We start from the raw sequence: 26,961 nt of genomic DNA, 5'->3' as shown, positions 1-26,961 counted from the left end.
TTACTTTCTTGAAGTAGAGCTGTAGGAGCAGTGTTCTTGGCATAGTCTGGAATTACACAAAGGCCTGCTTCAAGTGTCCCAGGTCATGAGACAAGTCCAGCCCAGATCCCTGTTTGAACAAGAAATCCAAAACAACACGTAACCCCAAAGCAAAAAAATAACAAACAGTTTTAAAGGAAATTAAAATAAAGTCTTCAGGCACAACAGTATTCTTAAATTACTTAAAAGTTCAGGCTCGATGGGTGCCAGAGCCAGCAAGGTCTGTAAAAGCTAGCACAGTCAGATGAGGCTGAGTTAGGCTGTTAGAAGGAAATACAACTTTCCTTCAAGAAGAAATAGCTAAACAAGAAGAAAAAGGCGGAATTACCAAAATTCAAAGGTAAAACTTCACCCCCAACCAAACAAAACCAAATCAGAAAAGAACAAAAAGTATCTGTGAGGAGTAACTTTGTAAAGGCCTAAGCTCAAGTATCTGTCACTGCAGCACTCACACTCAAACACAGGCGCCTGAAGGGCTCAGAATGCAGCTGGTGAAAAAGGTTCTCCCCTCAGACTGTTCTTCATGTGTGTGTACATGTTTGCATGTGCATTAGCAGGAGAGACTTAGCACTTGATTAAAAAAAAGGAAAAAGCCGAAATCCTCAGCTATTAACTGCAAACAAATTTCCCTCTAGCAAAAGCTTGCAAATCTGACCAGTTTTTGTAAGGAACTTAGGAAGACTGGGAAGATACAAGGAAATAATACCAGATATGACCTTTGTACCAGCATGCACTGGAAGAAAAGAGGGAAAGAAATGTATACACACAGCAGCAGAGGCAGTACCTTTGAGGAGACAAGTCTGAGATACTTAAATACTTGAATTAAAAGGAATGCTTTGAAATACACGGAGAACAACTAAGACCAGACAGTGTGGTTGGATTTCAAAATACTTGGCACAGCTCTAGAAAAGGTTCACGGCTAGGACCCCTGTTGCTCACTTTTTATACAATGGTATTGTCAAACAAGTAAATTTTTTTTTAAATTAAAAAATTAATACTATTTTCAAAGAGTCAGACAGCATATCAGAGTATGTTGTTGTAGAGCAATTCCAAATGCTCTACCTAGCAAAAATAGACACAAAAGAAAACTGAGCTCAAACCAGCTCCAAAACAAAACCCAGTTCAGGGAAGTTGCCAAATGTACACCAAAAAAGGCAAATAGACCCTTTTCAGTATTAGGAAACTGGGAGGGAGTGTACATTAGGAACAAATGACCCCACAGAGTATGACAGAATGTGGAGCACTTGAAGAACTTACTAGGAAACCTTATTTTTTAGCATAAATTCCCACATTTTTTACAGTGCACCCAACTGAAGTATGATGGACAAATTTTTGGAGAGAGAAGGCATGAGAAGAATTTGAAGCAGGCAGGGGCAGGTTCAGCCAAAGCTCCTGCCCTTCACGGTCCAAGTGACCCTCACTTTAGGACACTCCAGGTGAGCTGAGCAGAGTGCAGCACCTCCTCACCCCTTGCCCTGGGCTGCTCCCACCAGACAGCACCAGGAATGTGCAAGTCACTGCCACAACCCCAGAGCAGCCCCCTCCCAGGGCAGCTCCTCCAACAATATGCTTGAAATCAAATGTCATGTCTTTTAATTTTCATTCTTGAATTTTCAAATAAATACAATTTCAGCAGATATAGTTAGAAGACATGAGTATGATGTTAAAGAAAAACTCAGAGTCCAATATATTAAGCATACTTATTTACTTAATCTATACAGAATTGAGTAGATAAAATTTCAGATTCACATTAGTGAAAAATCTCTACAAAATGTTTTTGAAAAGCAAAACAAAGACTGCCTGTTCATTTATCACTTTTCCTCATGAAAGCAGACATGGGTTGTAAAAATAAAGCAGTGTGTTTAGCACAAACTAGATTTCTGCATCACTTTTTTCACAGTTATTTCCATCTACAGTCCAAAGAGGTAGATTTTCTGCAACACCTGAGAATTGAACTGTAACATAACCAGGTGTAATGAAAGGAAGGACAAAACAATACAGATACAGCCCTAACTTACGTGTGTATGTATACACGTACTTGGGTCTTGAATCACATACAATTTAGCTTTTTGCAGCTTAATCATGGTGAAACTGTTGATCAGGCCCCAGTTTTGACAATTAGACACACTCATCTCAGGCTACATCAGTTTACATCCAGCTTAAATGGTTTGTAGTAGTGGGAGAAAGGCAGCAATACAAGTTTACTTAAAAACCCTACTGGAGCCCCTTTGGCTGCAGCCTGGCAGTGCAATAGCCTGCAGTATGGCAGATCAGTGACAGTGCTGAGCTTATCCCTAACATCAGTTTGTATTTTTTTTTAAAACAACACTTTTTAATCAATGCATGAAACTTCACTGACTGGTTTCGGGAAGTAAAGTACAGTTTGCCTTGGCCAGATAAGTTGCTATGATAAGGGTATGCTGAGGGTAGAAAATAGAGAAAATATCCCCATTGTAAAAACCTTTGTCTTGGGGTGTTCAGCTTCATTTACATATTAGCCAGTGTCAAAGATACTTGTATTGCTGTTGCATACATCTGTCGTGTCTCTAAAAGCCCTTTAATTTATTCTTGCAGCAGGGTCCAAAAACTCACTCTTTCCTCCATGTAAAACAAGCACTACAGAAAGAATTGTTCAGAATACAAATGTCCAAATAATAAATTGTAAAAATAGAAAACTGCATGTCCTACCTTGCCAAGGGAATGATGTACGAGATACAAAGTTTTTCGCTTTTCCTCAGGAAAATTACATCATACTTAGTGTTAGCTGAAAACCAGTTCTCACAACACCTGTTTTTTCAAGCTTGATTCTATGAAGCCAGTAATTTGAACAGCAAGTCTGAAATATTTCTTTCCAGTTATTCTTATGCTATATGGTTTGCATGATCAACATTTCAAAGCTTTAAAGCTTACCTGACTGCTCATTGCTACCTTCTTTTCATTCCTGCATTGTGCTTGGACCACAAACACCAAACCCACACAATCTAGGAGAAAGATGGCCAGCTTCCCATTTGCTCTATTACAGAAATGTAAGTTTTGCACAGTTCCTCTTAGTGGTATGAGCTAAAACACATGTATTAGGCCTTACATAACCTTTCTCTCTGAGACAGCTAAGTTATTTCAATGTACATTACTACAGGAAAAGGACTGGGAGCTCAGTGCAGCCTGAACATTCAAGTAATTTAGCCACAGAACTGCCAAGGGCAATGGGGGGTAGGAAGCTTGTTGAGATGTGCTTGACTCAGAAATCCCCTCCCAAGTAAGTGCAAAAAACTTTTAAGTACCAGAAAAGGCTACACATGTTCATATTTCTTAAAATGACAGCAGCCAAAACTAGAAAGCAAATGCATGGGAACTAAAGTTAGGGGTAGCATGTAGTTAGATCACATTGCCTTGTCAAACAGTAAGTGTTGGTCCTAGTTCCTTTTCTTTCAAGAAAAGAAGTCACAATGTGGATATCAAATTTTCTAGGAAAATACAATATGGTTTCAGGTTAACAAGGGGGCTTTGCTTGTGGTATGTTAGTGTAAGAATGTGAAGTACCATCTTTACCAGATAACCTGACTGGGAAGGCACTCAGCCAACTGGTGCAGCTTTGAGGTTGAACGTGCAGGAAATTCCATGTTGTACTTCAGGAGATATATCTGGATCTTCATGGTCAATTATAACCAGTATAGCCTTAACTAACACTTAAATACATTGCATACCTGGCTATTAGAGGAAGTCTATATGCCAGACTCCTGTCTTCCATACCTCCAGCAGGAAGTGTCTTATTTTCCAGCTCTTCAGATAATCCAAAGGTTTGTTCAGACATGAATGGACTTCTCTAGTCAGGATAACCACATGGTGGACACACTGCAGCTAAGAGGGAAGAATGTGACCAGCACCTGTGCAATAGGCTCCACAGCTGCAAAATCCCACTCGGTAGCATTACTGTACATTTTCCCACACATTTATATTTAACATGTTCACAGGTAGGGCAAATAATCCCAACTAACCTTTATAACACAACCCTGAGACATCTGCAAAAAGATGTACACCCTGTTTCACCAGCTGCAAGTTAATGTATTTCATACCACGAAGTACATAAAACCCTTTAAAAATACTTTAAACTATATTCTGGGCCTTTACTTTTTCATTCATATACATGAAAACATATAGGGGGAAAGTTGACTTTTTTACTGGCCATTAGACATCCTCATGTAGATAAATTTACTGGAAAAATTGATAATATTTAGTATACTGAGTGGCAAATCAATGAACAAAACTAGAGTGCTGTTCTTTAAAACAAAAGAGTGACCTGCTGTCACCATTTTCCCCAAACGATATTATGTCTGTACACAGTCTTCCATGACAGTGATTTGTGTTGTGGGGAGGAAACACACATGCATCCTTTTATGGAAAAATATTTTCTTCTAAAAAATGAGGCAGATGTGCAACACAGTTGTGGAAAATTTATAGTTTAAGCTATTTAAAGCTGCTATGCAGCTTCCTGTACCACATAAGTCCAGTAGTTCTAAGAAAATACAGATATGGTAGAAAAAGTAAGAAAATTTTCACCACAAAACCAAATAGTTACCACCAACAGAGAAAGTTATACACAAAATATATCTCTCAATACAGTGTTTACACTCCATTTTAGTCTACAGATTCAGTGCCAGGAACAGGACTTGTTGAGACAGTCTTTTCTGAGCTATTTCCCGCACGTGATTCCGCACCGGGTTGGATTCCTGGTTCCGTGTCAATGGGAGTTCCCAGCTCCTCATGGGAATTGAGTGTGCAGGACTGCAACACCTGCACTGCCAGATCCACATCTGCTTCTCTAAGAGAAACCTGCTCCTTGAGCACTTCCACCTTCTCATTCAGCTCGTTCCTTTCCGTCTGAAGGGCCCTGCAGAGCTTCTCCAGACGCTCCAGTTTTATTTGAAAGCCTTTGTATTCTTTATCTCTTACTGTTTTCTGAAGGACAAAGGAAATAAAAACTCTGTGATACAACCATTTTCCCCCCTTAACTTAATTAAAAGAATCACCACTATTTAATCCTGAATATTAAGTCTTAATTAATCCAGCAGGCCAAATTCCAGCTGAACTAGAGCCAATTTCTTCAGAATACTTCACCTAGCCAGGAGCTGGAGTGCCAATGGATGCCTTTCAAAACAAGCAATGAGAACTACATAACCACTTAATGCTAGCTATAAGTAAGGGCTGGGCATCAACCAGGACCCTAATATGAGCTCCCATAACACTGTCAACTACAACCCAAATAATGGCAACTATAGGAAGGAGAAGGGCACAGAAATAAGAAATTCACAATCCATCTGCAGAATCCAGGCCAGAATGTACCACGCTTGGGGCTCTCAACTAGCTCCTTATAAGAAAGGAGGGAAAGTTGAACAGCACTATAGCAGAACCAACTCAACCAAGTGCAGTTTGCCAAGGCCAGACCTCACAAACCTGGACAGGCCCTGGACAGTGCAGGCACAGCTGCACTGTGCAGCTCCTGCTAGACTGCAAGTAAGTAATGGCATTTTGTGACCTCAAAAGCAGCAGCAATGCAAGAAAGCAATCAATCTGTTGCACAGGGCTTACTTCCTTCATGTCAGTCTTGTGCATTTCAGACTTCTACCACAGCATTGGCTGAACTTTGCTCAGCATACTGAAATACAGCCAATTCCTTCAGCTTGTATGATTTCATGCACATCCCACCAATTAAGCAGTAAGCAATAACGAGGCTCAATTTCGTCTTGTGCCATCAGCTTAGATTTACATAGCAGCCTTTCATTTTCCATGCCTGAGGAGGACAATAACTTACATAACATGAAACATAATGCAGACAGCCCAAGAGGAGACTGTACAGTGTATTGCTTCCAGTTCTCTGAAACTGACAAACTGTCAGAAGTTCTCTAGGACTCGGGCTCTAGCTGAACTACACTGCTGTTTAAAAGGTGGTTACCTCTTCAGCCATTTGCAGAAGAGCCTTGTTGTTGTTTTCCCATTTTGTACGCCACACAATGGTTTCCTTTTCCAGTTTCTTAATCTTCTTTGTCATCTACAAAAGATAAAGAAAAGATTTAATTTTGTGGCTTGTGCTGCAATGTAGGTGGTTTTACATGACTAATTAGACTTCTTCATACTACTTTCCAAGTCCAGTTTGAACAAGTTATTTTGGGAAAGTGCTTCTGCACAGAATCAACCCCACAACTACAGATTCTGCATTCAAAGAAAACAATACTGAGTCTGAAAAGAAACAGACTATCAACTTTCAAGTACAAGTAATAAAAACCTTCAGGAAAATAAGTTTTAAAACATAAGTACAGCCAAAGAGAATGAGAACCAGTATTTAGCAGAACACTGAAATTACAATTTAAGTATTACTTAAGTATGTTAAAATACAGAAAAAAAATACATTTCTCTTCCATAATTCTAATACCCTATCTTATCATCCACATTAAATTGTCAAAATAGTCTTTATATTTTCAGAAAGCCAATACTTATAAAATCTAAAATGCAACCCACTAACAGCATGCATTTCTATATTACTTTTTATGAAACTAGGTAATCCTATAAATACCTTCTCCATTTCTTGCCTGAAAGTTGTAAAGAGCTCATTACTTTTTGCCATGGTGGTCTGGAATTCTTCAAATTTATCCATGTAAAGAGAAAGCTATTGGAAAAAAGGCAGGGACATTAATCTGAACAGTGTATACAAATACAAAAATATGTAGACTATATATGCAACTAGAAATAGTAAAACATTAACTTCCTTATATTTTTTAAACTATGCTACAATTTCCATTGGAGGAACACACAGACCTGCTATTCAAATTATATGTGAAGTAGAGTTCTGTGTTTATAGAACAGCAATATATTCTGAAGTAAAAAGAATATTATGTTTAATAAAATGCTGGAAGACATCACAGTTCATTACTACCTAATTTTTACCTCCCCACTGGAAAAACAAGTTCTATGGACATATACAGATATAGGAAATTCAGCACCTGGTTGGTAAAATTAAAACTTAGGAATTACCTACCTTTCCACCTTAACCAGCCAAAGCTAATAACCAAGGCTGGGACAAAATAAACAGGACAGATTTCAGAAATCAAAATACATATTCACAACCAATGTAATCTGCCCAGTGAACAAAAATCAAGGAAAGTGAATATTGAAAAGAAATTCACAGGACAGTGAAGAGCATTACACTTTAAAAAGTCAAGAGCATTAAAATCAATTACAGAAAACTTTCTTGCCCTGCACCAAAAGGTAAATCACCAAGAAAGAACTGCAAAATCTGTCTAATAACACAGTTATAAAAAAATACTTCTAATCAGTGTGTGATTTGATGTTCTAGGAATACATGACCATTTCACAGTAACTTGTTACTCTCAGTAAAGAGTAGAAGATTCTCTTAATTTTTACATGGTGATTGCAGGACAATACAATTAAGAGCATAGAAATATTGTGGTTTGCTCTATTAGTAAAGGGAATTTCATAACAGGAATTAGCCTAGCTTGTCACCAGTACATCATGACTCATTGCCATTATTGTCACTGAACTTTCTAGTTCATCTTATTCTACAAAAAAAAAAATCTGTTGGCCCCAAGAAACCACTAACTATACCCATTGTAACTATTAAAAACAACAAAAGAGGCAGAGAGAATTTAAATAAAGGGTAACCAACTTGGAAAAAAAAAATCATAAAAGACTAAGCATGGTAAAAAAACCTACTTGGAAGTATCTGGATATTCCTGTGTTCAAGTCCAATGGAGATGTGTATGATTACATCTAACTACACACACACACTTTAAACCTAACTCCTGGAAAGGCTAGAAAAGAACTGGGTACAGTATTGATGAAAAAAGGGCATGGAATAGCTTTCAAAGACACTGTCATTGTTTAAGCCCAGCAGACAACTAGGGCACCACATGGCTGCTCACTCATCCCCACTCCGAACCCCAGTGGGATGGGGAGAAGAATCGAAACTGTAGTTTGAGGTAAGAACAGTTTAGTAATTGAAACAAAGTAATAATAGTAATAAAAAAATTTTTAGTAATAAAAACACAGTAATAATAGATTATTATAACAATAATAGAAAAGAAAAAAAAGTGATGCACAACACAGCTGCTCACCACCTACTGCCTAGTAATAAAAAAAAATTTTTAGTAATAAAAACACAGTAATAATAGATTATTATAACAATAATAGAAAAGAAAAAAAAGTGATGCACAACACAGTTGCTCACCACCTACTGCTCAACAGCAGATCCCATTCCAAGCCGACATCAGCCTGCATGACATTTTCTGGTCTGGAACACCCATTTGGCCTTTTGGCCAGGGTCACCTGTCCCAGTTGTGCTCCCAGTTTTTTTGGGTTTTTTGTGTACCTCCTCATTAGCAGAGCATGAGACATAAAACGGCCCTTGACTTAAAGAAATCACAGTTTAGCAACAGCCAAAACATCTGTGTGCTATCAATGTTACAGTGACTCTGAAACACAGAATAGAGACACATTTACTCTATTCCAGCTGAAACCAGGACAGAGACTTCATACAAAACCTCAAATGAAGCAGTAAAGACACACAGTGAAGAGAACAGCTACTGCTTCCCACTGCCCTGGTGCTGGCTCAAACTGCCATTTCCCTGTGCCTCGTGCTGAGCTCACGTGCAGTCAATGACTGAAAGCAATCCAGAGCACAAAAACCAGAGACCATTTCTCCTCCCTCAGAGGGGATTTTGCTGTAGCATTTACATTACAACAAGAAAATAATTTGAAAACAGCAGGGTCTGTGGACAGAGATAGTCAGGTTACTAAATCTGAATAACTACAGGGATAAACAGGACATTGCTTGCTCCCAATCCTCCACAACAGGTGGTGATGGAAATAGCAAGAAACAGATTCTAAACCTGCCTGAGTAAAAATCACCACACAACTCTTTACAGTCACAAAAACCCAGTATTTTCAGAGAAGCCATGCTTTCCCAAACTTTTCTTCTTAAACTTTCCTACATTCTAGTCTTTGTAGTATTAACACTATTAGTTCAGAAGAGCACTAATTCCAGAAATTCAATGTTGAGCACCTTCCAGGAACAGTACTCTCCAGATGTATTAAACAGCAAGTACAAAACATCAGTTCTTTACAATTTATGTTTCATGCTTCACTACAGAAGAGTTACCTACTGGAAATTAAATTTAAAACTTATTTTAAAAAATACAAAGTACTCTTCATAAGCATCCGAATATTAAGTTTTTTCAGATGTTGTCTTATGTTCACTACAGTCACAAATCTCTTGGTATTTTCTTTTTGGAACTGCTACTGAAGGTCTCTCCATTAAGAAAAGATACCTGCTGCTTCAGCTGAGCTTCCTGTTGCTTCATCTGTTCACATTTGTGTCTGGATTCTGTAGCTTCTTTTAGCAGCTAAAAAACAATGCAAAAAGCCATATAATGAAAAAAAAAGTACCCCCAAAAATGGCTTAACTCAATCTATGATTAAAAATGAACAAACATTAACATCACCTAAGGGCTAGTCAACCACATTTTCTCACACAGGCTTTATTACTGCACTACATTTTCACGTACACAATTTAAAGCATGTGATGTCATGGAGAGAGTTTTACTGAAACACTTCTCTAACTGGCAACATGAGTCAATATTTCTATTTCTCTAGCAAGTTTGAACTGCTAAATTATGAATAGTTAATTAACAAACTGCATGTAATTTGTAGCTGATTTGTAGCCTTTTCCACCTTCATTTCTCCAGTCACCATATTATCTTTGCAGACGAGTTCAAACCAATTTTACTTCAACTTGACACCATTTTGTAGGTTCATGTTTGAAGGGATTTTCTCCAGCTTACGAATCAGAAATTATGTTCAAAAAAACCAGAAGAATCCAAGACTAGATGGTCATTTTAAGATTATACAGAAAAAACAAGGCTTTTTTTTCTAGAAGTTACAGATTCATTGGAAGAAAACTTCTCAGAAGACTGCAAGTATACTGCTGATTATCAACATACAAATAAAACATCACACATTTCAGCGGGGGGGAGAAAACAGTGCAAAAAAAAAAAAAAAGTGCTTTATTCTGTATTTGTTATCTCTTATAGCACAAAACCAGAGGTTATAACCCTTGACTGCAGAAAGTACCTTTGGTGCTTCACAGCATGTTCCCCAGTCTACGAGAAATTTAAATGATGTTTAGCATATTTGCTGAGAAAATGCAAACAAATAACATTACTTGCCTGTTACCACGGATATCAATAATCTAGGCATCATATACAAAACTTAAATCTCAAGTGTCCTTGTTGAAATCTACCCTAACTTTCAAAAGATGGTCCTCTCAATTTGCTGTATTTGCTTTAAATCAGGAAAAGTCTGGTTTGGTGGGTTTTATTTCTCTTAACATATGTACAGTTCACTTACAAACTCCCGTTCTCGCTGATGTTTTTCCTCTGCTTCTTTAATAAGCTGGGTAGTTTGCTGAAGTTTGGCATCCACAAGCTGCTGCTGCAGTTCCTTATGTTTGAACACTTGATCAATATGCTGAAGGGAAAAAGAAAATCATAATAGCCAAACAGATAGTCTGCTGGTCAGTGAAGGCAATGTACTGTTTGGGGGAGATGCACATTGTTTAAAAGTTTCATGCAAAAGACAAAGTGGTGAAAGACTGTTTTACATGCCTTTTCCCGCCCCCCTTGATCTCCATACACCCTTTTTTAGTCTTTCATGGAAGCCAGGTGCCTATCTCATTAAGTTGGTACAATACCATCAGTCACATTACACCAGACATTTCAAAAATCCTGTAAAAAGAAGTCTACATCCTTGCCTCTAAAGCTGGTTTATCTACCTCTAATCTGTACTGTGTTACTTCTAAAAGCTCTAGTCTTCATCATGACCGAAGTTCAAAATGAGCAAAGGTTGCAACAACAGTTAATTTAGCTCATGAAATCCCACAAATCATTGCATTTTGCAGGCTTACTTCCATCCATAAAGTAGCACAAGGCACTTTCCTGTCTTTTCTCCATATAGTCTCAAGGTAGATACAAACATTCCATGCTTACAAAAGGTAGGGAATTACCTTACAGAGAGCTTTCTAATTAACTTATCCAGATGAAAAACAAAACAAAAACCCAACATTCTAGAAACAGTTGAGAAACTATACTCCAAACCTCCTGTGCCAACTAAGAACCAGCCAATTAATCTTAGCTGTAGAACTCCACACAGCTTGGTTCTTTCTTGGACAAGGAGAATTGGCTGTTTTCCATCACTGTAGCTTAGAGCAGCTAGCTCACATCCTGGTGCCAATTAAAGACAGCTCAGTTAGCTAGAGACATTTCCGTGATACCAGGCCAAATATGCTCTTAAAGCATGATAGCTTACTTCGATTCTGTGCCAACAAGAGCAGCTATGTATACAAAGGTCTTCCCCCAAAGACCCCAACCTTAATGAAATGGAAGAAATAAGACAGAATAACTCTTACATCCCCTTCCATTATAATTCTGAAGAATTTCAACTATTAGTATGTATTTATGTTGGAAGTAACCTTTGGAGGCCATTTAATCCACTCAGACTAGGGTCAACTTCAAAGGCTGATCAGGCTACTCACACCTTACCCAGCTGAGCTCTGAGTATGTCAAACCTCTGCCTTTAGACTATCTCTGGACAACTTATTGATTACTTTCATTGTGAAAGACTTTCTTCAATGCATCTTGAACTTAAGACAATCAAAAGCAGTCAGGAAGGGCAGACAAGGAGCCAAACAGCTACTAGATTTCTCTCAGTAGTGAAGTAAAAAGAATAATTACAAAAACTATATATAAAATGGCTGTAAGACATGAGAGGTTCCCCTCCCTTTTCATTCATTATCTGATCCTTACAGTCAAGGAACTAATAAAATCCCATTACAAGTGTACTGTAAGCACCTCTTCTCGCAATGCATACTGTTCAATGAGTTTCTTCAGTTTTTCCCCCAGTTCAATATTTTCCTGACGGAGCTTGGCATTGTGTATATCATGCTGTTCCAGTTGAGCCTGAATTTCATTCAGTGTGATCTGGAAGTGTGCAGTTGCTTCTTTCCGTCTTTCTTCTTCTTCACGTGCTTGTTGCATGTTTTCTTCCTTTTATGGATAAATATTCGTAAAATATTTAAATATAAAATATTAAAAAGTGTTCAGGTAAAACCATGCACTTTTTGAGTCAGAAACAATGGCAGTAATTCACTTCTGTACAGTTTCAATTTCTAGAGTGCTAGAACTAACATAAGCCACAATCATAATATACCACGCTGACTACCCGTGTGAAGTGTGTGGAAAAAAGAATCTAGAAATTGCAAAACTTCTAGAAAATTTTGTCTTTACCACTACCAACATTACTCAAAGGCTGGTATTAAGATGCTACATAAGTACCTTTGCTTATAACTTACACTTATGTAAGTGTCAGTATTATCCAGATGTAAAAACCAGCACTGATACTATAATGCAATTTTCTACAGCAATCACAGATTCTTATCTTATCTTGGCTCTCTTCCATTTCACTCCCATCGATTATATTCTGACAGAATTAAGCTTTTTGGTTACCCTGTCATTTCACGCTGCTGTTATTTTATTTGTGCTATTTTTTCCAGTAGTTATCAGCAGTGCTCCCAGAAACAAGTATGACAAGATCAAATACTGCAAGTAGTATGAATTGGGGGGAAAGAGTAAGAATTGGGGGGGGGAAGGGACATCAGCAAATTAACTATCTTTGTATTCCTTACCTTAAAAACAGCTACACTTACACTACACGCCACTCATCTACACATACAGGTAATGGTCAAAGTGACAAGGAAAAAAGCAGCAGTCTTGATTTTAAGCAGGGATCTGTAAGATTTCCATCACCAGCAGCACTGCAACTTATGTAAATAAACTAACCTTCAAAGTTTTGTTATGACGCTGAAGCTCCCGACAGAGAGATTCCAGTTTGCTACGTGCCAAAATGGCCTTGCTATGCTCACTCTGCAAGTGGACCTTCTCCTTCACAACTTGTGCTTGCTTCTTCTGCAGTATCTTCATTTGCTTTTGAACATTTCGGCTCTCCTCCAACTATAGTTACAGAGCAAATTTGTCAAATAAGCATAGGTGAAACCATCTTTATGCATCTAGATGAGCACACTGAAGAAACTTTTGAACATTTTGGACGAAAACAAGGAAGTAAAATTTCACTAAAACCCCAAGTTGGATCTTAAAGAGAAACTGCCATCATCCATCCAGACAATTCTAATGTATAAGGACAGAAAATAAAAATTTGCAAATTCCATTTGCCAATTAACATTTGCCTTCGAGGAACAGGCAGCATGTACCTGTTGTTGACTATGAGCTATCAGCCTGCTTTCATCTGCACGGGTAAGAATAGCCCTCTGAAAGGAAGATGCAGCAGATACAATTAAAAGCCAACTGAAACTGGTTTTTCAACAAGTCACAGCTTTTCCCACTCTTATCCTGAAAGTACACACAACTGTTTATCCAACAGGTCTTGTTGCTATCAAAAAGAAAAACCACAGAACTGTACAGAGCTCCTTGTCAGCAGGAGCTCCTAGAAAGGGAAGCAGAAATTGGTACAAGTTCGTTGAATTCTGCATTTCAGAATTTTTCAGAAACTCTCAGAATTTTCAGAACTCTCATATTTCAGAAAAGAACAGATGAAACTAGCAGCCCTGACAAATCAAGTCAGTTACTATTACAACTACATAGTCCAGACTTTAAGAGATCTGCAGTCTCAACCATTTGCAGCAATTTTTTTTTTCTATTTCCTTCAGCCTGTTTACATGGTAGATGACACAGGTAAACTCTATACATATTTAAAAATCTATTCTATGAATATCCAGTGAAGAGAAGTTTCTTGCATTAATATCTCACATCGATATTAATTATACCTGATTTTTGGGCTCCCTGAGAAACCATATTATTTAGAGGCTGTTTCTTTGCAAAGAAGGCTACAATGTTAAGTGTTACACTGTTCCTTATTAGACAGTGCCTCAGCCTTGGGACACCACAGGAAAAGAGAGCTGGCAATGAGGAACGCCACCATGACAGAAGAGTAATACAATGCTAGTTTTCTGAAAGAGCTCAAAATAATGTTGAAGCACAAAAGAAAGACTAAAATTAAGGACCTCCATGACAACAGTAAATTAAATGTGTATTTAATGCAGTTTAGGGAAATGGAATATTAAGGGCGTATTTTCACATCTAAACACAAAAAGCCCTTTTCTTGCACGGCCAGAAAACACTACTTCAAGTGGTTGTGCTCTCTGCACACCTATGAAAATCCAGGCCTGCAAAAGTGTGCCACTGTGAGATGTATCACCAAGGATGCAAACCTTCCTGCATCACAGGCTGATCTCCTGATAGATTCCAAATTATGGAAAAAAATTGTGGAAGATCTTTTGCCAGGAGAGAGGCATTCCTACCTTCATTGTACAGTCCTTCTCATGAGACACCACTGAAAAACCTGACAGTGAGCTTTAAAGATGATGAATCTTTAAAAAAAGAAAAAAAGCATTGTAGATGCACTGTCATAAACAGTTCAAACCTCTGCTGGCATTAAAGCTGATACCTGTGCCAGTGGTTCTCCATCACTACCATGAAGAAAAGAATGCATCTTAAAAGGAACACAATCAGATCCAACCTAAACATTCTAAGTGGAACAGAGGCATCCCTCAAACTCATTTACCTGAAACAGAGCTCTCCTTACACCCAGGCAAGCTCCCACCCAGCTCCTCAGCCATTCTGAGCATAATGAGGAAAGCAGGTGGTTTTCTAGGATGGCGACTGTGGATGCTTACTCTGCCTACAGTCTATTGATCCCCTCCTAGGAGGGCAAAAACCTTAACAAGGACACATCTCATCTGACTACCAAACTTCTTGAAGGAGCTGACAATTTATTTGGTCCAGCTGCTCCCTAATTGTTTTGAGATCGTTCCAGTAATAATAAAGCTCAAACTGAAATAGGGCAGACTCTTTTCTTTCTGCAGAATTGAGGGATTCATACTGGCCTAGCTCCTCATGCAGGCCCTCATCACCACTGTGAGGTGACACAGGAGCTGTTTGCTTAAATATAAAAGGCATCACATGCACGAGTAATTGCTCATAAGGAACAACTAACCTACTGCATTTTTCTCTCACAATATCAAAGCTCATTTTTAGATGGGGTCCCCATCCTTGAGTTACAATTCAGAACTATTTTTCTTTCTCATTTAAATGAAAGTGACTTCTTAGAGAAGATGTTGGTTCTAAAGGAAATGCACACATGAACCCTGAGAGCACATGAGAGAGAGCAAGGAAAACAAGCAAAAATATAACAGACCTCCTTGGAGGACTCAGGATTTCCATAACAGAACTAATCTAAGTCTCTTCTTAAGTAATCAATATTGCCTCTGTGAGTAAAAAGACCACCTGCCAGATCATCCTCAAAGTTTTGGAGACAGTATAAATCTCAAAGGAAAATTCTTTCAGAAGAGTAATGTCATGTTGTGCAGCCATTGTGTCGTTTTCAGAAATATCTGCATATGATGCACTTGACAGCTACAGAGAGAAAACTTAGGCTTTTGTAATCTCTTTAGTTTGCATTCATTTTATAACTACAAATACGGTGGGAAAACATATAGACGTAAGATTTCCAGTCTTTCCACTCCTGTCTCTCCCCGTCTAAAGAAAAATGAGTCAAGTGTTGTTATCTCCAAGACCATTCTGGAAAGTAAACTTATGAACCCTCTCCTCTAACCCCCAATTTTGTGATCAATTATTTTAGAGTACGAATTGCCAACATGAGGCAGGAATGCACTTTAAGAACTGCTTATTTTTTGGTTTGTTACTGAAGAAATGCAACCCTTTCTTTCTGTTCCTTCACATCATCAGAAAGCACAAAGCAAAATTAAACCTAGATCTTTCCAACACTCTACATTTCTGAAAAACCACAAAAGAGTTAAATATAACTGAACATTCTCCATCCCCCTCAAATCTCTGTATGATAGTATGTTCTTTCCCTTTATCCTAAAATGATAAAACACTAGCACAAAAGCATTATCAATTACTCCCAAAAGAACTCAACTTTTCTGTTAATCCTAGTATTATGCTTCAACACCAAGTTATCAAAACCTGCTTTTTTTTGGATTTGGGCAGTCATGTAGAAGTGAAATAACTACAAGAAAGTTTGGATGAAGCAATACTCAGTCAGCCTGAGTGTCTTTTTTACCAACACTGTAAAATAATCAAAATCATTAACTGTCCTTGATTTGTTGTTGTAGCATTCCATAGTTAATATTAACACATTAATAACTTCTGCTGTCTTTACAAATTACTTACCAGATCAGCATACTTCTTGCACAAAGCTGCCAGCTTTTCTTCTGGAGTAGAAAGTGTGTTCAAGGCTTGCATTAATAATAACACTTCTTTTCCTATGAAATGGATGACAGACAATGTTACTGAGGAAGAAAAACCATATACCAGAAAAGCAGCCTGTCCTTAGAAGTAAAATATAGATCCATGAGAAATTAGCCTGATTTAAGTTGTTCCCTGGTTTGACAGCTGCATAATCCTAACAGATGACAAATGGGAAGTCATCACAAGATGTCATCAGCAAGAATAAATTCGCCTTACCCTATTTGTATTGCCATTCCACAACTTGGATAGCAAAAATTATTTTAATGTAATAACACAAAAATATTTTTGTTTTAGAATTGCACAGATAATAAAAAAATCTGAAAAAAATGCCATCTAGAAGGTTAAGTATTGGCAGGTATGTTCTTAATAAGCATTTAGAATTTAATTATCAGCCGTGTTTGGCAGCACTGAACACTGCCATCCCAGATTTAAACCAGAAAGTTAAAAAAGTTGATTAGCAATTACCACATTATTATTAAAGTTCATGTAAAAATAGCACTGCCAGCTGAAGGAGTTTTACATATGCATTAAGAACTGTCTTTCCCAAGTAGAAGTGCACACACAGTTTCTCAAAATATCCTGTTACGGGTGACAAGTTTTTGGCTACAGAGTAAATTCAAGATAAGGAGAAAATCCATAGCTATTTTACAAAAAATATTATAAATATTTTATAAATATTTTCTAAAAATATTATATTAAAAATTAGAACGCCAAAGAGAACACACCCAACGTTTTCTCTTTGTGTTTTTCACTCTCTGGATCTTGCTGGCCATCAGGTGGATCAGTACGGGCTTCTTCTCTCCCAGGAGTCTCCTCACGGGACTCTTGGGAGCAGCCCGTGGACCCCGGGTGCTTTCTGTTCTTTGTGATATACTCGGCTTCTTCCAAGGCGCCAGTGTTTTCCAGGCTGTAACAATTGGACTGGGGATACTGCAACGCTGTATCAGACAACTCCGTGCACTTGCTCTTCACCAGCTGATCCTGGTTATTCATTCCCATCTCTCGAGATCCAGATTCTTCCATGGCACCACCAACCACCTTCAGAACGGAAAGCAGGAAGTGGATGTGAACAGTTAAGCAAAGGTGTTTAAAATGATAACTTCCACCCTTCTTTTCCATGGACAAAAAAGGGTAAAATGCAAAAAAGAAAACCCTGATAAGAAGTCTAATGAAATCTACATAAATAAAGTGTTTCAACAGCACAGAGCAAGAGCTTGAACTACTTCAATCACAATGCCAAAATATTAACTGACTTCAGGCTTGGACTCCTACTGCCTATGATTTTTAAGAATACATCCTTTCTGCTCAATTAAAGAGAACCTCTCTAAAGAGTTCCTAAAATGCTAAATGTCTAATCACTTAACAAAAAAGTTAACCACCACAGTTGTTTTATAACACTGCTGTGACACGGTTATGTTTTAGAGCAGAATATCCCATGCTCTCTATATAATACTGAGTAGTTTATTAAGCATCTCCAGACTTCTCTCTCAATCACATAAACAATATTCTCAATTTCTACAAATATTTCAGGCTGATTCAGAATTGCAAGAGTGTTTGGTTGGGTGTGGTTTTGTTTTGTTCATTTGGTTACCCTGCAGAGGCTGGGACCTAGCACAATACTTGAAGATGGTTAGGTGTTTTTTTTCTGTCCATTTGCAATCCCAACACACAACATACATGGATAGTTAAAAGTACGATAAGCAGAGCTGAACTCACTGCCAAAGCAAAATTCAAGTTGACTTATTTTCAGTGGACTGAATGTAAATTTCCTTAAAATCACAAAGAATTTTAAAAACAGAGCTTGTTTATACACAGTTATGCTCTTAAAGCACAAATTAATATCAGACTACCTTACATCTTCTTATTAAAAAATGTGTTAATTCTTAAAACCAGGGGTTGGCACTGGATTTTATATTCTGCACAGGACTGTTTTCCTCTTCAAAAGGAATTAGCCAACATCAAAGGAATGCAGCCAACACTCATAATGTATTGTGAGATGTATTTCAACTCCAAATTTGTTCAGCATGCTTCAAAAGATTATTTAAAAATCATTAAACAAATACATATTTTTTTGCAATATTCATGCATAACGGCTTTGTTGTTCTCTATTCTTAAAGACAAGTCCCTTTCTTTAGACCTTATCTCAAGGTAGATTCATTCTTGAGGAGATGGACTTCACACAGTGTCTTTCTCAAAGGACAATAAGCATTTTAACTGCAAATAATCTATAAACATTAAGAAGCAACTTTTGACTTTCCAAGGAATATTCACTTTACAAGTGTGGAAATGATGCACATGCTTTATGGACAAACATAAATGCACTGCAGTTTTATTCTCTAACCATGTCAGGCAACGTACTGATAAATGTCTACAAAGGTCATGGCAGTAATTGAACTGCTGGAACAAATAACCAATTACAACACTTTACACCTCTAAAAAGTCATCTGTAAAATGCCCATTTTTTTCCCTTTGGCTTGTCCTAAACTGTGGATCTTCCAGGAAAGGTTTACCCCTCTAGGGACAGCCAAATAAACACAAAAGAACAAGAAATGTGAAAACACACAACTCACTTCACCTCTCTGTATGTACCAATGGCTGAAACCACGGCACAGATGTAGTCTAAAACCCAGGATTCATACAGAAGCTGAAGACACTGTGTCACATTAAGCTGACAAGACAAGAAAGGTCAGATTATTCTAACACAACATGATACCAAGAGTACCTGCAGTACCAAGAGAACAGCTGAAACTTGCAGTTTTTTTATTAGTATAGAACGTGAACTTCTGATTCAGATACTTGCACCCAAGTAGTCTTGCAAAACATACAGAAAGTTTGCTTCAAAATTTTGGGTTTGGCACCCAAAAGCATTAAGCATTTCCAGACTTCCTGATATCCATAGAGACTCTGGAAGTTTTCTGAAAGCAGAGCACAAAATTGCCAGCAACTCCAACAGAAGGTGAGAAGGCCTGACTGGCTGCAGTCACATACTGAACAGCAGCAATGCCCAAGCTCCTCTGGCCTAGCAATAACATTTGTGCAACTTGTTCTAACACAGTTTACAGCCAGATCAGTTCCTCAACTCAGTTCACTGCACAGCAATAGGCAACCCTGCCAACAGAAGTGGAAGCAGGATGATTGGAAAGAAGCCAAAGCACGAGAGCCTCTAAAAATTAAAAGCCAATCTAACTGCAGTCAGAGCACAAGAACTAAACACACAATACCTTATTCTCACCACAGGTACACACTTAACTCTGGCTACTGAAGGACTGGGACGTCAACAAGACCACGTTTGTGAGCAGTTTGTGACTGCTTCAAACCTAGTCAACTGAAAAAATTTCGCTGGTTTTTATCTGAGAAAATTCTGTTGTTTTGTTGTTTCCAGTGAAAAAAAAGAACAACTACTAGCAGGGGCATACATGTGAGCAGTAAGTCATGAAATGCCCATCTCTTTCTGAGCAAACCAACAGAGTAACCTAAACGTCAATTCAGAGCTGGCAATTCACATGCATATTCTAAAGCATCTGGAAGTTTCAGGAAGTGAGCACCACCACCTCATTAATTCAGCAGAGCTTTTTGTTGAAGTCAAATTAGGTGTCAGTTCAATTTTTTACTGACAATAATAATTTCTAAACTGAGTATTCTCTATTCTTTGTCAAAAAAGCCACAAGGACTTTTAGAATTTCAGACTCACTCTCCGAAGTCTAACAAAAAAGGCAGAAATAACATATCAGAATACTGAATTCAAGAAAAAGGATTGTATACAAGTGTCCTGTATGTCTCCAACACATTTGAAAATTATAAAGATGGTGAAAATATACAGAACTTGTCAGCCTTCGTGTGGTTTTGCAAACATGAACATGGAACAAATTCAAGAATACTGACAAGCAAATAAGCTCCCTGCGAAACCAAAGCTCAGTGCAGCAGTAGGCAGGCTTTGCAAAAATATCCAGTTTTCTTATCTTAAATGATTACAAATTGTTGACCACAGACTAGAATTGCACTCAAAAAAGTGATTCTACCAGCAGCTGAAACAATCTGACAGCATACACACACAAAAAACCCCCCAAACAAAAACCCCTTCCTTCTTAGTTAAAACTCAATCTATCTGTCAAGTCGTAGCCTGTAAGTTTTAGCAAATCTGACAGTAGTGGCACAACATATTAAAATTCTAACTTATTTAATTAGAAAGTGTTTTCATTTCAAAAAACAAAACTTTGCCATTGCCTGACAGGGGCCACAAACACAAATGATTTCCTGATTATGACTAACAAAGAATTTTCTACATTAGCTGTAACTTTAGATAGTAAAACCATTAGCCAGAAGCCTCAACAGCCTTCTTACACTCAATGCTATTCTTAAAACACTTGAACTGCAGGTGGTTTCAGATTTGGTCTGTATCAAGCTTCAAGCTGGAGTATAGGAATAAGAAACAACACATTGAGAATGCTAAGTACTAACCCACATTAATCACTGAACTTGCTCCCTCCTTACTGAGGTAATTGTGAGAACAACTCTAACTCTTACCTCTCATCTTTTCAAATGTGTGCTCATCAGACTAGTGAACTTCTCAGTTTAACATTCCAGCCAGAACAGAGGACTTCCCACAGCACATTGTATAACAGTGCTGATTCAGTACTGACTGAATAAAACCAAAACAAAACTACCCCAGCAAAGACCTTCTACTGAAATCGCCGCTACCTTTTCTAACTGCTACCATGCTCTCTCAGCTTCCAGCCATCTTCAACCACAGGTGGCTCCTGATCTGACAACCCAGAGTCAGAATACTACATGCCTAGAAAGATTTACAGAGAGGCAAAAAGAGTACGTTGCACAGGTAACGTGCAAATTCATAAGATCACAAACTTATCAAAACTCCAAGATATGTGCAACCTACCTAGCTGTGAAACCAGCTATTACAAAGATGCTGACATTTCTGAATAAGCATGTCATCTTCAAGCTACTTAAGAATTACAGGACAAACCACCTGAAGGTAACTGTAGGAAAATTACTGGCAACACTGCTCCATCTCATCCCAGTTTTCAGTCAGTCTTGTGCTCTGCTCCTTCAGCTTATACCTCGATCAAAAAAGATGCACATCAAGGAAATTCTACCTTATTTCATGCCTAAAAGATCAGCATACAAGACAGATACTCCATATGTGAAAATGGCTATGATCACAAGAGTCTAAGCCAGTTCTTCTTCAAACAGTTTAGCTTCAGGAACTCACACTGCACATAAGGACAGAACAGACACTTGTCCTACAGAACTTGTCCTACCACCACACCAAAATGTATCACAAACCCACTTATTTTTTGTTCTACTACCTACACAAGTCTACAGCACATTATGCTACACCACTATGCTACAATATACTGTGCTTACTGTACCATGCTTGCCTGTATTCCATACTCCTGTGCATACACAATCTTTCCCTAAACCACCTGAAAATACTTTTCTGTACTTTTTAATAAAAAATCCCATAATTAGTAGCTGCACCATAATCGATTTTATCCTGTATGTTAGCTAATTATCCTAAGAAACATAAGCACTAGCATGAATCTATGAAAACAACTCCTACATACCCCATAGCAGCAGTTGGACTGTGCTGTGAAAAGACTCTTCCACCCTTAGCCTATGGAATTGCTAATACATTCAAGAAATATCCAGGAAGCTTTGGAACAAGCATATGAACATAAAATAGATTTTCACAACTGTGATGACAACCTAACTATATAAGTAAATATATAATCAATTCCTCAACATCAGACGCCAAAAGAGATAATCTGAATAACACTGTTCAGCTGACTACATTTCCAAACCTGCTACACATGCAATTGGCCATAAAAGCCTTACAACCCTTATCCTAACCAATTGCAGTAAGAAAAAAAATATTGCAGCAAAAAAGGTAACTCATATTTATCACAAATGGGTATGGTTCATAACAAATATTAAGCTTCTGGCATCGCAGCAATTTACTTTTTCCTGCTAACACAGAAAAGCTTATTTTGAAAACATATATGTAATACACTATTTCTCAAATAGATTTTTCAACAGTTATGTTAAATAAAGTAACCATTTTTGGTAATAATTTTTTTTACAACTTCTGCATGAAAACCACCATTTAGGATGTCACAAAATTTGGGTTTGAATTTTATAGCAGGTGCACCTTCATCCACTGGTCTAGATACAATTATTCAGATGCTTCTGACCACAAGACTAGCTTATTGAGGTTATTTCTCTATGCAATACTTCTCTATACTGTGCTCACTGACCTGAATGATCACACAGTCTAATTATACCTTTCTCAAACCTAATGGCCTCTGAGGTGGCTTCCCCACTGAACAAGGATCTTAGCTGGGAGATCTGAAAGTCATTTCAAACAAACACTTCAGCACATTCTGTCATTACATTGAAAACTATGTTCTGTGCACTCATTTATCTACTTTCAAAACATTGGACAGAGGAACCTGCAGCATTGCTCATCACTAGTTTCAAAGCACTGCAAGGTTAGAAGTTCCAACACAGTAGGACAACTATTAAGAAACACCCACTCCCTAAATTTGTATTTTACTTTCATAAAAGTCAAGACAGACTCTTCGTTAGCAGAATTCCACCATTAAGTTTCCTGGCCCTATAATTCAAGGCCTGGTCTTCAGTATTAGTTCAGAAACATTCTAACATGACCCCTGCTTACGGCACTCACTTCTTCCTCTTACCCTTAACCACACTGGGTTTTTTTGCTCTTTCAGTGACCTCATGACACAGATGGCATGCCTGCTTTTAAGAAAAGCTTTTTAATTTACCTCAAACACAAATGGGAAAAACCCCAACCATCTCTTCCCCCACTTAGCTGAAGACATTAGAACAGTGGTGGTGCATCTCATACCCCCACCCCAGGCCACAGTACGATCTCAAGGCCTTGGCACTGACAAACAGCACCCAGGAATAAAGCCTATCCGGAGCTTATCAGAAACACTGGCTGCTCCCAGGAAACAGTGATGCCTAAAAAGCTCATGGCTTTTAGCAAATATCCTTGAAAACTTTTTTTTTTTTACATTAATAACCATCCAAGTGGAACAATATTTTTGTTACAGAACTTTCAAGGGAAGTTATCAACCCAAATCTGAACCAGGATGAAAAATTATTACAAGTAAAGCCCTCCTCTCTTGAGGCCCTACAAGCATTGGTCTGAAGTGAGATCCCTTGAGCTCCCCTGGACTGTGGCAGGCTGTGGCCAGCATCTCCCCCTGGGGGGGCAGCTCTCAGACCCAGCAAACTCCCACGTTCGCCATTCCTGGAGGACCACTGCCAACTGCTGGTGATGGAGCCTGGGCTGATACCACTCCTCAAGGCTCAGCTCTTTGTCCCTTGAGAACAGGGAAAGGCATCAACCGTGAGTACTTCCCTGGATCTGAGGGGAATTTTTCACAGATATACACCTGGTACACACTCTCCAAGTCTGTCTAGTGTAAACATGCTATAGCAAATGTACTGTAAATGCTGCTCTCAGATTCTTAAGTGCTTTACATTTGTGAGTGAGTGAGGCCTGTGACTTACTGTTGCACTGACCGTAAATTCTACAGAATCTTTTGTTAAATTGGTTAACTGGAGGCATCGATTAAGTGCTGTCAAGTTCAAGTGCTTTTGTGCCTAACTATCAGTCAAGCCTGAGGCTAAGTTTGGCATGGGGAATTCACTCTGAACCGTGTGACTCAACAGGAGGGTCCCCTTATTTCTTGTCATCCTTACCCTTTCCTGTCCTTACCCTTTTCCCATCCCCGGCCTCCACGCTGATCATTTTGGTTGGTTTTAGTTTTAGATCAACTGATTTTATAGATTTTTTTTTCCCTGCATGCTTTAACCACACAGTAAGTAGCAGAGTGAACCTCGCCAAGCAACTCTGTCACGCTTTTGCTTTTATATAAAATCTACTTTTGCCAGAGATTCTTAAAGCAACCTAAAAAATTCATGACAAACACCTCCTGTAATTCTAGCAAAAAATTCACTGCAGGAATCCAAAGCTTATATGGAAGTTTTCAGGGCATTTACCCACAGGACAAAGGGCTGCACATCTAACAAGACCTTTTTTAATATAAACATCTGAGACAGGTGCTAATTAAGAAAACATTTAGTATATCATTAGTGAATCACTTCCACCAATGAGGCTTCACTTCCTCTTTACTACAAACTTAATAGTTTTGTAGTCACCCACAGTATGATTCTGGAAAAAGCAGGGTAGACAAGTTCTGAATTCCCAATGCAAACAGGTCACAAGGAACCTAAAAATAATATCAAGGCAGGGGGAGGGAAATCTACAAGAGAATGGAGAATTTGCTTAACATTGCCTGCCATATTTCACCTCTTTAAAATAATTAAATTCCTTTTGACTGTATTTGAAATAATATGGAACACAGGGGTTTTTTTTTAACATCATCATCATCTGCTTTCATAATAGACACCGAAGTTACTTACAAGTTACTTCTTAGTAAAGACCTAAAAAAACCCACACTGCAGAGGACGGTGCTTTTCAGTGAAGAAAACTAGCTCCATAGCTTCCTAGACCTTTTTAACAGCCAAAATAAACCACCACCACCAAGTTACTATTTCTGAGATGCTAGCCTTTGTACTATGGAAAAAAGTTACCACTACAAAGCCACTTCAATTTATGGAAGGGCACAGGATGAGATGCTTCAGAAGCACATGAGATTAGCAAGGCAGTTCTGTCACATAAAACACCGAGCCGGTGATATTACACACAGCAGTGAATTACAGCATATTTTAAGTATTTGCCGTTGGGTGACCAAGCACAGGTATTTTAAGCTTTTCCTACACGGATCTGCAACCAGAAATTATTGTAAAATCACCGGGAACAGCCCTGCTTTCAGAGTGGTTTCAGCAGAAAACGGGAAAAGAAATAAAATGGTCTTTTGGGGTTTCCTTTTTACTGTTTTGGAGGTTAGAGAAAACGCTCCCGCCACCCCCGCGGGCAGAGCCACCGTCCGCTCCCGCCTCGCACCCCGGCCGTGCCGGGGGGGCGGCCGGCGGGACCCCGGGAGGCGGCACCCCCCGCCCGCGCGCACCGGGCCCGCCACGTGCTGCCGCCCCCGGCGGCCCGCGCTCGGCAGGGACCGCCCCGCCGCTCTCGGGCAGCGCCGAGGGGCCGCTCCCGACCCCGCAGGGCGAGCGCGCCTCCCGGGGGGCCACGCCAGGACCTCACGCCCGCGGGTGCCTCGGCGGGTCCGGCCTCGGGGGCAGCCCGAGATTCAGGCTCCGCGGAGCGGCGGAGGCGGCGCGGGCACTGCCCGCCCCTGCCCCGTGCTCCCGGGCCGGGCGGCCGCGTGGGGACGGGGCAGGCGGGGAACGCGGCGCCGCGAGCCGGCGGGGCGGGGAAGGTGGAGCTCCCTCCCGCCGGGCCCGACCGGGCCGCCGCCTCACCTCGGGGGTGCCGCTCGGGGCCGCCGCCGCCGCGTCTCCACCGCCGCTGAGGCTCGAGCTCCGCCGGGTCGGTCCCGCCGCGCCGCCGCCCCCGCGCGTCGCCATGATGTGACGGCAGCATCCAAACAAGTGCCGAGCGCGGGGCACCGGAAGTGCTCCCCGGGGGCCCGCCTCCCTCCCGGCTGCAGCCAATCACCGCGCAGCTTAACGGCTCACGTGGGGGGCTCGCGCCCTCCCTGCCGCGGGGCGTGCCGGGAGTTGTAGTCCGTCCGTCGAGGCGCGGGGACACGGCACGGCCCCGGGCGGATAGCGTCAGTGACGGCCGGTCCCTTCCCTGGCCGCGCCGCAGCCCGCCTCCCTCGACTCTGTTCCTGCCTCGGTCACGGCTTTGAAGTCGGGGCCAACTCAGCGTGTCCGTGACGGGGCAGGGGGCGGGGCGGCCAGGATCAGCAGAATCAAAGAGTGCGTCAGGTTGGAGGGGAGCGGAGTGGGGCGCCTGGTCCAACCTGCTCGAGCGGGGCCATCCCAGATCACAGCGTGGCGTCCACGCGGATCTGGAATATCTCCAGTCAGGGAGGCTCCCTGGAGATACTCAGTGATACTCGGCTGCTGCTTCTGAGGGGAAACTGGGGCGTGCGTGCGGGGAGAGCGAGTTGCGCAAGGAAGTTGTGCCGGGAATTGCCGTGCGGTGCAGCCGGGGCCGGGGCTGCCGGCAGCGCTTCCCGGGGGATGCCCGTGTGAGCCATCGCCCGCCCCCGGCCCCTCCTGCTCGGGGGCACCGGGGTGGAGGAGCGCGTCTGTGGAAGCAGGGATTCGACACACGGAGCGGAGAATGAAGCTGCCGAGGCACACCTGCGCTCCCGTCCGGGCCATGTGCGCACGTGGGCCTCGGGTGTCGGGGCTGCCGCGGGATAACTTAAAACTGGTGGAAGCAAAATCCTAGAATTACGTTTCATATGTTCCTGTTTTCCGGGAAAACAAACTTACCCACTCCATATATGACGGGAACTTTGGAGTTACTGAACAAAAATATCACTCTAAACCTCCCTAAGCACTTACTACTTCAGAGAATAGGTCA

The 26,961-nt window shown here is 40.2% G+C and overlaps 1 protein-coding gene across 1 annotated transcript; it reads right to left on the bottom strand.

Moving 5' to 3' along the window:
• Window positions 1–1,727: 1,727 nt before the first annotated feature.
• Window positions 1,728–26,039, bottom strand: TXLNG (taxilin gamma). Its single transcript, XM_041399815.1, has 10 exons — window positions 25,884–26,039; window positions 17,174–17,486; window positions 16,371–16,462; window positions 12,942–13,112; window positions 11,955–12,149; window positions 10,456–10,575; window positions 9,378–9,452; window positions 6,608–6,700; window positions 5,990–6,085; window positions 1,728–4,995 (listed from the first exon to the last, which is right to left on the bottom strand). Exons 1-10 carry the CDS (start codon window positions 25,986–25,988, stop codon window positions 4,675–4,677), a joined length of 1,581 nt encoding a protein of 526 aa, XP_041255749.1. The 5' UTR covers window positions 25,989–26,039; the 3' UTR covers window positions 1,728–4,674.
• Between the last annotated feature and the right edge of the window lie 922 nt (window positions 26,040–26,961).

Source organism: Onychostruthus taczanowskii, unplaced genomic scaffold (genome assembly GCF_017590055.1).
Source record: "Onychostruthus taczanowskii isolate IOZ18803 unplaced genomic scaffold, ASM1759005v1 scaffold17, whole genome shotgun sequence".
NCBI lineage: Eukaryota > Metazoa > Chordata > Aves > Passeriformes > Passeridae > Onychostruthus > Onychostruthus taczanowskii.
The sequence above is the reverse complement of the archived record's forward strand: the minus strand, read 5'-3'. Positions and strand labels throughout refer to the sequence as shown.

Excerpts from the sequence above, each read along its gene's own strand:
- TXLNG (XM_041399815.1), bottom strand. The coding sequence starts at position 25,988 with ATGGCGACGCGCGGGGGCGGCGGCGCGGCGGGACCGACCCGGCGGAGC. Across the intron at positions 9,453-10,455 it reads ATCAGCGAGAACGGGAGTTT|CTGCTAAAAGAAGCTACAGA; the intron begins GTAAGTGAACTG and ends ATTGTTTTTTAG. Across the intron at positions 6,086-6,607 it reads TCAGGCAAGAAATGGAGAAG|ATGACAAAGAAGATTAAGAA; the intron begins GTATTTATAGGA and ends TATCTTTTGTAG.